The 14,826-nt window shown below is 41.6% G+C and overlaps 1 protein-coding gene across 3 annotated transcripts in view; it reads right to left on the bottom strand.

Annotated features, from left to right (window-relative positions):
- Window positions 1-9,909: 9,909 nt before the first annotated feature.
- Window positions 9,910-14,826, bottom strand: part of LOC124621905 (conserved oligomeric Golgi complex subunit 1) — a 136,785-nt gene continuing 131,868 nt past the window's right edge. For all 3 annotated transcript variants that reach the window (XM_047147403.1, XM_047147402.1, XM_047147404.1), the window contains one exon: window positions 9,910-10,240. Coding sequence is in view for 2 of the 3 variants with exons in the window: in XM_047147402.1 (XP_047003358.1) it covers window positions 10,130-10,240 (111 nt within the window). In the remaining variant the exon portion in view is untranslated. The remainder of the gene's footprint in view (window positions 10,241-14,826) is intronic.

The raw sequence follows: 14,826 nt of genomic DNA, 5'->3' as shown, positions 1-14,826 counted from the left end.
TTTTCACATCTGTCAACGCCTGATTTGTTTGGGATTGGAATTATTATATTCTTCTTGAAGTCTAAGGATATTTCGCCTGTCTCATACATTTTGCTCACCAGATGGTAGAGTTTTGTCAGGACTGGCTCTCCCAAGGCTGTCAGTAGTTCTAATGGAATGTTGTCTACTCCTGGGGCCTTGTTTTGACTTAGGTCTTTCAGTGCTCTATCAAATTCTTCACGCAGTATCATATCTCCCATTTCATCTTCATCTACATCCTCTTCCCTTTCTATAACATTGCCCTCAAGTACATCGCCCCTGTATAGCCCCTCTATATACTCCTTCCACCTTTCTGCTTTCCTTCTTTGTTTAGAACTGGGTTTCCATCTGAGCCCTTGATATTCATACAAGTGGTTCTCTTTTCTCCAAAGGTCTCTTTAATTTTCCTGTAGGCAGTATCTATCTTACCCCTAGTGAGATAAGCCTCTACATCCTTACATTTGTCCTCTAGCCATGCCTGCTTAGCCATTTTGCACTTCCTGTCGATCTCATTTTTGAGGCGTACGTGCGTACGTATTCCTTTTTGCCTGCTTCATTTACAGCATTTTTATATTTTTTTCTTTCATCAATTAAATTCAGTATTTCTTCTGTCACCCAAGGATTTCTACTAGTCCTCGTCTTTTTACCTACTTGATCCTCTGCTGCCTTCACTACTTCATCCCTCAAAGCTACCCATTCTTCTTCTACTGTATTTCTTTCCTCCATGCTTGTCAATTGTTCCCTTATGCTCTCCCTGAAACTCTGTACAACCTCTGGTTTGGTCAGTTTATCCAGGTCCCATCTCCTTAAATTCCCACCTTTTTGCAGTTTCTTCAATTTTAATCTACAGTTCATAACCAATAGATTGTGGTCAGAGTCCACATCTGCCCCTGGAAATGTCTTACAATTTAAAACCTGGTTCCTAAATCTCTGTCTTACCATTATATAATCTATCTGAAACCTGTCAGTATCTCCAGGCTTCTTCCATGTATACAACCTCCTTTTATGATTCTTGAACCAAGTGTTAGCTATGATTAAGTTGTGCTCTGTGCAAAATTCTACCAGGCGGCTTCCTCTTTCATTTCTTCCCCCCAATCCATATTCACCTACTACGTTTCCTTCTCTTCCTTTTCCTACTATCGAATTCCAGTCACCCATGACTATTAAATTTTCTTCTCCCTTCACTATCTGAATAATTTCTTTTATTTCATCATACATTTCTTCAATTTCTTTGTCATCTGCAGAGCTAGTTGGCATATAGGCTTGTACTACTGTCATAGGCGTGGGCTTCGTGTCTATCTTGGCCACAATAATGTGTTCACTATGTTGTTTGTAGTAGCTTACCCGAACTCCTATTTTTTTATTCATTATTAAACCTATACCTGCATTACCTCTATTTGATTTTGTATTTATAACCCAGTATTCACCTGACCAAAAGTCTTGTTCCTCCTGCCGCCAAACTTCGCCAATTCCCACTATATCTAACTTTAACCTATCCATTTCCCTTTTTAAATTTTCTAATCTACCGAATAAGGGATCTGACATTCCACGCTCCGATCTGTAGAACGCCAGTTTTCTTTCTCCTCATAACGACGTCCTCCTGAGTAGTCCTTGCCCTGAGATCCGAATGGGGGACTATTTTACCTCCAGAATATTTTACCCAAGAGGACGCCATCATCATTTATCCATACAGTAAAGCTGCATGCCCTCGGGAAAAATTACGGCTGTAGTTTCCCCATGCTTTCAACCGTTCGCAGTACCAGCACAGCAAGGCCGTTTTGGTTAGTGTTACAAGGCCAGATCAGTCAATCATCCAGACTGTTGCCCCTGCAACTACTGAAAAGGGTGCTGCCCCTCTTCAGGAACCATACGTTTGTCTGGCCTCTCAACAGATACCCCTCCGTTGTGGTTGCACCTACGGTACGGCTATCTGTATCGCTGAGGCATGCAAGTCTCCCCACCAACGGCAAGGTCTATGGTTCATGGGGGGGTGGGGGGTGTTAGCTACACATATTCTAGAATCTGATAAGTTCTGCACTATCACGTCAAGCAACATTTGATCACTGAAATTTTTGCCGCAGTCACAATTAAATGGACACTGTCATAACAACCCTTTTATTTGCATGACCCATTGACGACTCGACTGATCGGACTTTTACAGAGACGAAAAAATCTGAACCGTGCAGCTGCTGTTAACACTTGTTCAAATCAAAATAACTGTCTAGCAATGAGAGGATACGGTCCATCGACAACTGTTCAGGGTGGTAGTCAGGACTGAGTTTCAGGCAAAAGTTATAGGTACAGGTGCCTACAACAGATAAGAAACCTCTTGTGATGCATATAGATGCTGAGATGTGCCTTCATCTGGTGTTTATATACGTCCCATTCCTCTTGTTGGGGGTTAAACTGACGGAATGGAGGTATGACAAACTGGTAGTGGCAGCTGCGTTCACTGTTGCTGCAGAAGAGTAGTCAGACCAACAACTGAGCAGGAGTCAGCATTTTTGAGCCATAAGGAATAGGCCACTCTGAGCCATCGGGACATCTATGAGCCACTACCACCCCAAACCTGTACTGTGAAGCGTCCGTTGCAAGGACCAAGTGGAGACGTGGTTGGTATGGCACTAAGCAGAGCACAGACTGCAGCATGGTCTGGAGAGTGGAAAATGCAGTTTCACAATCCAGTGACCAATTTGTGCCACAATTCGTGTAACGGCTGTGTCACTGTCACTAGGCGACTTTGCCTGGTAAAACCTGAAGTTCTTTGACTGACATACTGCATGGAGGCGACACAATAGCACAAAGTTTTTTGATGCAGGGTTTGAGATCCTCGCAAGAAATTTCAAACCCAAGATAAATGATAGAAGGGCAAAAAAACTGACTTTCTCTAAATTACATTTCAACGCTGCTTCTTGGAGGATAGAGTAATAATAATAATAATAAAACAGCACAGAGATTTTGTAAATGTTCTTCATTGGAGGCATCGGAAACTACAATGTCATCCAAATAGTTTGCACAACCCACCACAGATGCTGTAAGTTGTTCCAAAAAACATTGAAGAATAGAGGGAGTGCTGGCAACTCCAAAAGGCAACCACAGGTATTAGTACAGTCCAAAAGGGATATTGACAACTAACATACGTTGTGACTGTATCTAAAGGGAGTTGTAAATAGGCTTCTGAAAAGTCAATTTTTGAGAAATATCGACCACCTGTTTTGCAAAGAGTTCATCCAGGTGCGGTATCGGGTATATATATCACCTATAGATAGTGCGTTCACAGAAATTTCAAAATTGCTGCAGAGGCGTAAATGGCCTGATGGTTTCTTCACTCTGACTAAGGGGGTAGACAGTTCACTTGATGCAATGGGCCGAACAACGCTGGATTCCATGACGTGATCGAATTCATCTTTGACTTGTTCCCTGAGAGCCACTGGAACTGGACAGGCCCAGAACAAAAAAAGGCTGGGCCGGAGGTTTCATGATAATGTGCACTTGAAAATTGTTAGCACGCCCCAATCCAGGAGAGAAAAAAAGAGGAAAACTTGAAATATTATGCATCTAATTGTATTGACAGCACTTGTTCAGACACTAAACACAGTTCATTTGAAATGGTAAAACCAAACAACTTAAAAGCAACTAATACAAAAAGATTTTCCGCATGTGCGTTACCTACAACAAGAAATGTAGGTGACTGGATTACTGACTTGTAGCTCACTGGGGCAGAGAATTGACTGAGAATATGACTACTCTGTTTATTGTAATTTACTAACTTTCATGACACAGGGAGAAGCAGATGGGAGCTCATGTCCATATAAGTTTTGTGAGTTTAGCAAGGATACCACAGCTCCTGTATCCACATGCATGTGCAGAACCTTACAAAAAACCATATCATCAATTAAAAGCTTATTTGGCACAACAGAAATAACTGATACAATGTTTACGTCCATATCCACATCAGGATTGTTGTGCTGAATTTTTGCATTATACGCAGAAGCAATGTGACCTTTTTTGTTGCAAATATGACAGGTAGCCCAGCATATTGGGCAGTCTGGGTGCTCATGGTTAATGAAACAATACAGGGAGGGCAGGAGTGTGGAATGTGTACATTGCTGTTGACTGGCCTGTTTACTTTGTTGGTGCAACTGCTACTGGGAGCGATGCTGGCCGCCTTAATGCTGTGATCCTGTGCAGACTAACGTGACTATGTCTTCCCCTGCGAACTGTCTGAAGTTCTGTTTGGAGGAGAGGACTGGATTGCTGATACCTCACATCATGACTCAATTTGGTTACTCACAACACCTTGAATGACTGTGCAATAGCTAAAACCTCAGAGAGGGATGGATTTCACACTGGAGGGGATGCTCTTGCACCTCACTATCTGGAGCTAAACACCGGACATAAAATGATGACGATGACGACTTAACCCATGGAGCTCAGTTGCTTATGCTCGATAGGATTAATATGGTTACTTCCTACAGCGGTAATACTCACCAAGGATGCAATAATATGGGTGCAGTTGCAGCAGCATTTTGAAAGAAGTTCACACATTTTGGGAAACATTGAAAAAGGTGTATCCTGGAAAGGACTTGATACATTCTTGGCTATAACTGTGAAAGCAACACGGCATGACATAAAACAGCATAAGTCATTCCAGAAGCTTTAAAGTGTTGTCAGAGATGTTTCTCATATGCATCCCATTCCTCAACCAACTCATCGTATGTAAGAAATAGAGGCACATAAGCTATGGGGCCCACGGTGAGCAACACAGCAGTCAACAAGACTGAGGAGCATGCCAACTAGACAAAACAGAAGCCAATGATTGACACACTTGAACTGGATTTCCAGCGCCTGTGATTGACACTGCAAAGCTGTGTGGGAACAATTCTTGCTGTTCGACCAACCAATGTAAAATGTCCTCCGTAACACCATCAGCCATCGTGAGAATAACTGGAGGACCAACCAGAGTAGAAATTTGCACAGACAACAGGACCACACTCATCGCCAATTGTGTTCAAGTCTGAGGCACCCTCTGTAGAAAACATAGTCCTGCTTTATGCACGGCCTTTTGAAAGTACGTGCATGCATCACTGCACCCATAATTATACCTCAGTTCTTCCTTTTGAGGTACCTAAAATTGAAGATTTATGCACTCACTCATTATCCTTCTTAACCTAGCTTCATCACCATATTACTCTTATTCAGCAAACATTGGCATCCCATTCCCAAACTGAATATCATCCTGTTAATCTATTATGTCTTATCACTATGTCACAACACACGCAAAAAAGTTCAACAAGAAGAACTTAACATTATTTTCAAAGGAATCCTTGATAAAGCCGTCTAAGTCACATTTCTGATCATAGTGCCTGGAGAATTATTGCTACATCTTAAAATTTAACCTTTCATCCCTGACAGACCCGACTAGTGTACCAAGTTCCATATGCTTTGTTATAGCATTGATGTATTCACTAACTCACAGGCTCACTAAGAGCTTTGGTCCATGCACCCTTAGCTTACTCCTCTTTCTCAATAACATTTTCCCCTCATCATACTCCTCTGAAATCTGATACATTCTCCCATTACAACCTTCATTATTTCTTACACCAATTCTGACATTTATCTGGATTTGATTTTCTGCTGTCATGCTGACTAAATTTGAGAGGGACAAGGAGTGGTATAAATATGTCATGGCCATGACCCACCTTCACCTCTCTCTTAGGTCAGAACCCTACTACACAGTTATGAGTCAGTATTGCATGTGACAACACAAAAAAGCCGAACCACAAGACATTGTTACAACACTAATCTATTTTTCATCATAGCTGTGTTGCACTACTGGTACACTGATAGAAGTGTGGCGCATAAACGGAAAAGAAGAGAAAACCTCTGGACATGACTCATACACTCTGTGTACATCAGACCATGTACCTACCAGTGCGGATCCCTTGAGGCCTCCTAAATACCTAACTCACATGCCAACATTATTTACAATGAATTATGCTTCCATTCACTCACTATTTATTGTCTAAACTTCTGCAATTCCTATAGTTTTCGATGACTCAGCAACATACTCTCTCTACCTTGCCTGGTGTAAATGCCGCTTTGTCGGCATCTCCAACATACTAGATCATGCAGCTCAGTACATGAACTGGTAGGTTACAATGTGAACATACACCCACTTCACTGATTCCTCCTCTGGACCCTTTACAGGTACCACAGCCCATCCATTTCCAACATAATCAAAACATAACAATAGGACAGCAGGAAGAGGACAGGCATAAACTTGGGAATAATAGACGCAGTAGCAGGCACACTGATCCCACTACTGATGCCACATATCCTAGTGTTGTGTTTGTGTCAACTTCTAGACTGAAACCAGAGTTGCAGGCTGACCACTTCTGACTCAGATTGGCATGTCAGAATGGGATCTTCCAGAACTGTGGTGGTTCTCACACAGTACGTCTATGGCTGTGGTTCAGATGCTGACGGTGGCTAGCAGCAGCGAGAGAGGCCATTGAGGCAGCAGAATGCTGAGACAGCAAAACGCAGCTGGTGATGATGGCAACCTTGCCAATGCAAGATGGGTGTCCACTCAACAGCACATTGAGCTTATGGCTGGAATGGCTAACCCTGCCTGTGGACCAAGGTAGCTGACAGGGGAGTGGAGATGCCCCGATTCAAACCCATCGCTCTTGAAGGCTGGCTGCAGTGCCAGGTGATATCAGTCGATGACAGCTCTCACCTCCGTGGTATCAGTTCAAAGCCTGGAATTATCAAGGTTAGCTGAAAGCTCACAGACTAGTGGCTTTGGATAGTTGATGGCACTGCTTGATGAAGTCATAGCTGCAGACCTGACTCATGACTGGCATGGAGACCACGGTGGATAAGTGCAAAACACTGACAGACAAACTACTGGCTGAACTGGAGCATGGTAAAGTGTGGTGTAACAGGAGCTCAGTTTCCTTCATATTGCTGCCTGTGAAATGTTGCTTTATGATACAGCATGAAACAATGCACCTTACAACAGTAGACTGCTGCACTGTGTAGCCATGCCTGAATGGCCTTCAAGTCCAATTTTGATTTAAAAAAAACTTTAATCACTTTAATTGAAATATATAAGTATAAAAAGGAATATAATACAGTCCTAAAAGTGTAAAGGAGTAAGAATACTCTAGATTACAACTTGTTTGTTTGTATTAACCTATAAGTAATAGAGACAATAGTGTCTTGCTCTCGCTTTGTTCAGGTCATTCAGTTAGTTCATTTTGTTTTGATCACCTTGGTTCCTCATCGAGTGTTCATTCTGAGTCAGTGTTAGCTCGTGTGAGTGATATCTAAGTTGAGTAGTGAAAATATATGAGATCAAAAGGATCAACAAACTTTAATTTCTAACAAATACCCTACCTATGTTATGAAGACATAATATGAAGAAAAGTTAACTAAGAGTGAGTTTCAGTTTTATTTAAAGTGCAATTCAAGACTAGTTTGGTGAAAAATCAATTTAATTAATGTAGAATGATTCATTTTAAAACTGTATTGAGAAAAGATAACTTTTAAATCGCTTCGTAGTGCAGCACAGCGAGAGTCCATTGTTCAGCAATCAGCCAAGATTAACTATCAGCATAGCATCTCTGGTCACTGTAGAAATCAAGCACTGAAATCATTTTAGCTACAAAAAAGTAATTTTAAAATATAACCAAAGTATATTTCAGTTTGCTAGGACCAAGACTATAAAAATGGATAATGAAAGACATTTTTTATTTGTGATTAATTTATATCAGAGAAGTAAATCAACAACATTTTAGTTCATGATAAAAGTTAACAGTATTTAACCTGGATCCTGGACGGAATTGTCTTCCACATCCCTGAGATACACTGACGTGTGCCTCATAATAAAATCTACTGGTAGAACTTAACAAGAAAGAATCCATGAAAGCACATCAAACTTTTAATATGACCATGAATAAAAAATAGCCAGGAGATCCACGCTACAACAACACCAGTAATCCCTACCCACAAGTTCAGTCTCTGATCTGGGCTGAATTGGTCTTGATATTTCACGGCTACTATGCGACAGAGATTCAGTTTAGCGGACAAGAGATATGCAGAGGTCAATATACGTTCAATCTGCTGTACATACTGGCTCGTGATACAGCTTGATTGATCTTTGATGTGGGGAAACTATGAATTCTAGACATGTACATTACTTCTTATCCATTTCTTATCTTCTCATCCCTTGCGGTTTGGTACAATTACTGAAATTCACTCAGTGTATAGTGTTTATCTACTGAAAATTACTTCTCTTAATCTTATACACTCCTGGAAATGGAAAAAAGAACACATTGACACCGGTGTGTCAGACCCACCATACTTGCTCCACACACTGCGAGAGGGCTGTACAAGCAATGATCACACGCACAGCACAGCGGACACACCAGGAACCGCGGTGTTGGCCGTCGAATGGCGCTAGCTGCGCAGCATTTGTGCACCGCCGCCGTCAGTGTCAGCCAGTTTGCCGTGGCATACGGAGCTCCATCGCAGTCTTTAACACTGGTAAGATGCCGCGACAGCGTGGACGTGAACCGTATGTGCAGTTGACGGACTTTGAGCGAGGGCGTATAGTGGGCATGCGGGAGGCCAGGTGGATGTACCGCCGAATTGCTCAACACGTGGGGCGTGAGGTCTCCACAGTACATCGATGTTGTCGCCAGTGGTCGGCGGAAGGTGCACGTGCCCGTCGACCTGGGACCGGACCGCAGCGACGCACGGATGCACGCCAAGACCGTAGGATCCTACGCAGTGCCGTAGGGGACCGCACCGCCACTTCCCAGCAAATTAGGGACACTGTTGCTCCTGGGGTATCGGCGAGGACCATTCGCAACCGTCTCCATGAAGCTGGGCTACGGTCCCGCACACCGTTAGGCCGTCTTCCGCTCACGCCCCAACATCGTGCAGCCCGCCTCCAGTGGTGTCGCGACAGGCGTGAATGGAGGGACGAATGGAGACGTGTCGTCTTCAGCGATGAGAGTCGCTTCTGCCTTGGTGCCAATGATGGGTGTATGCGTGTTTGGCGCCGTGCAGGTGAGCGCCACAATCAGGACTGCATACGACCGAGGCACACAGGGCCAACACCCGGCATCATGGTGTGGGGAGCGATCTCCTACACTGGCTGTACACCACTGGTGATCGTCGAGGGGACACTGAATAGTGCACGGTACATCCAAACCGTCATCGAACCCATCGTTCTACCATTCCTAGACCGGCAAGGGAACTTGCTGTTCCAACAGGACAATGCACGTCCGCATGTATCCCGTGCCACCCAACGTGCTCTAGAAGGTATAAGTCAACTACCCTGGCCAGCAAGATCTCCGGATCTGTCCCCCATTGAGCATGTTTGGGACTGGATGAAGCGTCGTCTCACGCGGTCTGCACGTCCAGCATGAACGCTGGTCCAACTGAGGCGCCAGGTGGAAATGGCATGGCAAGCCGTTCCACAGGACTACATCCAGCATCTCTACGATCGTCTCCATGGGAGAATAGCAGCCTGCATTGCTGCGAAAGGTGGATATACACTGTACTAGTGCCGACATTGTGCATGCTCTGTTGCCTGTGTCTATGTGCCTGTGGTTCTGTCAGTGTGATCATGTGATGTATCTGACCCCAGGAATGTGTCAATAAAGTTTCCCCTTCTTGGGACAATGAATTCACGGTGTTCTTATTTCAATTTCCAGGAGTGTATTTCTGAACGTAAAAATACACGTATTCATCTTTAAAATTTGTAATTTGTTATTCATGTATATACCTAGAAGTTCACAAATTACTGCCTTCAGTTTCATAACACAATTAAAAGCTCTCACATACTGCAAAAAGAAATGAATAGCACACTTGAGTACAATGTAAATGTTTATTACTCAGAAAACAGGTACTGCAATGCACTACAGTGCACACGGAAACAGTATTAACAGTTGTGTACAAGTTTAAAGCTATTTCACCATAATATTAACAGTCCTGTACAAGAATTACAGCCTGTGCAGTTCTGTAACAATTTGATTAACTTGTAATGGCATAACATTTCTTCCTCTTTGGTTACAAGAAAGGTGAATTATGTGGTTTATCCGAACCAATCAGTGCTCATAGCACCAAAGAATGCTGCTGCACCAGACCGGACAATTTCCCCTGGTGAGGGATCAATCTTCTGCTTTGGAGTGGATGCTTTCTTTGGCTGTAGAAAAAAAAGGAATTGCATCTGTACAAAACAAATCTGAAGACTATTCAACAATTAAATTATAATGGCAAACACATGTGTTCATAAATATAACAAATAAGAAGAAATATCTTTACTATTTGGAAGTTAAAGGCTATTTCATAAGCTCAAAAACTAAAAATTAGTCTTCTGACATTCTAAAGTTAAGAGTAACTGCTTGCATCTGCAGAATGTATGGAACAATATGAAACAGGAGAGTAGTATAAATGGAGGAAGGAAGGAAGAAAGGGAGATTAGAGTCTCACTGAATTTGGGAAGTGCATGTAAATGTTTGTCTACGGAAAGTAGTAGTTAATACTGCAAATGAGGGGATTACTTTTCAGCTATCAAAGGTTAGCAAGTAAAAACTGATGGGTTACTGAGATATAGTGTGCTTTTCTATAGGTTTACAGTCTATAAGAAACCCACATAAGAATTGTGGCTGAAAAACAGTCATGATGGACTGAGACTATAAATGCTTGTCCACACTGATGGCTTTAAACAACTTCACTAAAAGGTGGGGAATTACTCCAGGGTGCTACTGCTGATTCTTCTCAAACCGTTGCTGAATAAACAATCCACAGGGAATGGTATCAAATGGATTTTAGAAGTAGAGTTTTATGCAAGAGACCATCTAAAGTTACACGATTACAGTCAGCAAAAGAGCACCAATAGTGGACCATAGAAAAATGTAAATATAGTGTCTGGTCAAATGAATTGAATTCCTGACAGTATTTGAGTGAAATGATGATGTGTTTGTCGTAGATCACAGGAAGTTGTCCAATAGGGCTGTGTGCAAAGAACTGTACAAGCTTGAGGGGCTTCTTTGAGTGCAGGTGACGTTTTAAGTGGAAATTTGTTCTTTTTGTTCCTGTGAGTGGTATCTTGAATATCAACAGCTACGACGAGCTGCAAGGAAATGACATTTTGTCATTTCCCCCTACTTTAACAATGAACATAATAGTATAAGACTCAAACTATCAAGATTGATTAACTGCATCTACAGCAGGTTTTTGTATCATGACTGTTGATTAAAGGAAGTTTTGTTGTCATAAATCCATCTTCAGTTGCATTTGATGTCATGGACTTAAGTCCGAACACTGATTTGATGCAGCTCTCTATGCTACTCTGTCCTGCGCAAGCCCCTTCATCTCTGAATAACTAATGCAACCTACATCCATCTGAACCTCGCTCTACAATCCCCCCCCCCCCCCCCCCCCCCCCCCCCACACACACACACAGATAAATTTATGATTCTTTGATATCTCAGAATATGCCCTATCAACTGATTCCTTCTTTTTGACAAGTTATGCCACAAATTTATTTTCTCCCCAATTCTATTAAGTGCTTCCTCCTTTGTTATTTGATCTACCCATCTAATCTTCAGCACTTTTCTGCAGCACCAACTTTCACAGGCTTCTATTCTCTTCTTCTCCGAATTGCTTATCATCCATATTTCACTTTTGTACAAGGGTACCCGTCAGAAAAAAGCTTCAGAAAAGACTTCCTAACACACAAATCTATGTTCGTTTTTAACCTGTTACTTTTCCCGAGAAAATGCAGCTCAATCACATTACATTTCATTTATTAAGCACAGCATGACACATGACAGTTGCTTCATCATCAGGTGCAGGTTGGTGAAACGACATATTCGTTCTGTGAATGAACAAATTCATAAGCTCACAATATGATGTTACAGGAGGTTAGAGACAAAAATGTTACTGCAGTTTATAATATACTTCTTGGTGCAGAAGTAAATTGCCATTCAAATATATTAAAACATACTTTCTGGATTTATAGTGAAAAACTCTTGTCTCTCCGAGGATGCTATCGTACCACAAGGAAATTTAAGCAATCGAATCAAATTTTCTCTCTGACCTCTTGTAATATTGTATTGGAGGTAACGAATTTGTTCCTTCACAGAACAAATACTTCATCAACTAACATGTGACTGATGATGAAACCACAGTCTTCCAAAGCCCTGCACATAAGAATCTTATTCAAAGATGACAATTCTCACATTAACTGGGTTTTAATTGTGATTGCCTGGAATGAGGACTATTCATGAATGCCCATGTGGAAACACCACAGAAGTTTTCAGATTCTAACCCACTTTAAAACGTTCTAGTCTGCGTAAAACAAAGCACCACAAAGTCAGTCTGACCAATAAAAATGGCAGTGGGAGGAGTAGGCTGAACACTGATGCCTTCTGCACCTCAGATCTTTTACTGTAAATGAGTAGTTATCAACCCAAAGACTGGTTTGAACGCCACCACACTTTACTATGCATGGTCCTGTTGAGGGTGATATTACTTTTGCCTTCCTGTAACCTTGGAACTGATTTACCCACACAGTTATGGTGGACTTACAGTTCAATGTGGATTCTGAACCCAGAGCAGCTCAGCATTTTTCATATTAACGACTGCTGCCAAAGGTGAAAGAAGTGATGAATAACCAAAAAATTCTAGGACTGACCAGGGATTGAATACCACACATTTGGATCCACCTTTTTTTATTTTTAATTATTAATTTAAAATAAGCAAGATTGGACTTACTAAACAGATAGAGTAAGCAATGCAACTGTGAGAGCAATAGTGAAAGAGCAGTTCATACAAGAGACCACAAAAAAGACCAGTTTAAGATGTTATGTTAAATGAATGGGAGTTGGCACGATACTGAGACAGACTCATGAAAGGACGATAAGAGGCACGAGATCTAGACGAAGATTGACAGGCAGGTGAATTGCTGGACTGAACAAATATGTGAAGAAGAGAGGAAAAGACTGGACTAGATTGAAGAGAGAAACATGCTGGGGGAACAAAGAAAGAAAGAGATTATGATGCAAGCGGACCCAGCCAAGTGCTGGAAACTTTAAAAGATGATGATGACTCTTTATCATTATGTATGCGACAGAAAGTGCTACCTTGTATGATCCAAAATGCCACTTATAAAAACAGGATTTTCACAGAGCTCACACCTTGAGTTCTATTAGTGACAGAAAGGGAGGGTCAACGGTTTTGGATAGCCCTTGGGCTAGTGACCATATGTATGCACAACAGGATTGTCTTGCTGTAACTATCCTACAGTACAGGGTCAAAGTTTGAATATTATACTTTCTCCAGATTAGACACATGGAGCACAACGGTTGATTATTTTTGCATCAGATGTGGTCTATGGTGCACCTTATGGAACTAATGGAGGCACCCTTTAGTTCATGCGTCAGTTCCTGAGAAAACCCAAAAAAGCATGGTTTTGGATACCAAAACTGAGCCACATGTTCCATTGTTGTTATGCACAGCAAATGGTGGATATTTTTAGGGTATTCCTAAGATCCCTATATCAAACAAATTAAAAATTTTTCTTGATACCTTTATCCATTTCTGAGATATGGAAGTTCAAAGATCCCCTATTTGTACACACAAAATGTGAACATAAAATCTGGAGTGAGGTGAGTCTAAATAATAAATAACAGCACCGAACTGCTCAAATATTAACGATATATTCTCTAGGCATTTATTTACAGATGCCATCTTCCCGTTCCCAAAAATCTTTATGTGTTGTTCAGAAACACCCCAAAAACATGGTTTTTGGTTACCAAAACTGAGCTGCGGATGCCAAGACAGCTATGCACTGCAAATGCCAGTAATTTTTATGCTATATGCCTAAGATCCAGCTCTTTAATAACCTTGAAAATGTTCTTTAAGTCTTTATCCATTTCCAAGATACAGAGGTTCAAAATTACCCTACTTGTACATGTAAAAAACGCACCTAAAACCTGGTGTGGGTGAAAATATCGTTCATAAAGCAATGTAGCACGGAGAAAAACACCGTAAAGTACCCCTGTTATCATCAGAGGGGTTCTGACAACCCTATGCTTCTGTTCTACTGAGTCACATCCAAATTTTTGTGCACATAAAATCTGGTCTGACGTGTACAATTATATAGTTTTGCGTTATATCAATTTCACATACGTAAACTATCAAAAATTTACTAACAAACAAAGTTCTTTTCATATGAATGACATGCCAGTTGTGGCAGGGAAAAGAAGGGAATCAGAAGAAAAAAGTTCCTAGTGAAGCACAAAAAAGGCGAATATGCTCCTGTTTATTAAAAGACTAACTGGAAAGAGGTATATCAGCTGCCTCATTCTACCTTCTTCAGTACTTTTAAAAATGCTCCCAAAAATTTTGGATTGCAAACATATTCAAGTTTTTTTCGTGCTGAGAGACAAGTAAATAGTAGCACTGGGAAAGAGATGGAAAAGTAATAACTACTGGAAGCTAGCAGATAATGGCTGTGGTATAGACAGAGTGAAGGAGACAATGGCAGTGTGAGAGAAAGAGAACGACACAGTGGCACTGAAACATAGTTGACAGTCACAGAACAGTACTAGGAAAAGAGTGAAGAGTCAGTGCCAGTGGGAGCAGGAGTGGGTGGGTATGGGTGACTTACAGTCGTGGACTAATGGGTGTGAGCGAGTTTCAGTTAGGGGAGCCTGTACGAGTTTGTACGCCAAAATTGTTCAAAAAAATTTTAAAGGTGCTGTGGAAGGTAGAATGAGGTGA

This window comes from Schistocerca americana, chromosome 7, assembly GCF_021461395.2.
Source record: "Schistocerca americana isolate TAMUIC-IGC-003095 chromosome 7, iqSchAmer2.1, whole genome shotgun sequence".
NCBI lineage: Eukaryota > Metazoa > Arthropoda > Insecta > Orthoptera > Acrididae > Schistocerca > Schistocerca americana.
This window is presented reverse-complemented; position numbering and strand designations above follow the sequence as displayed.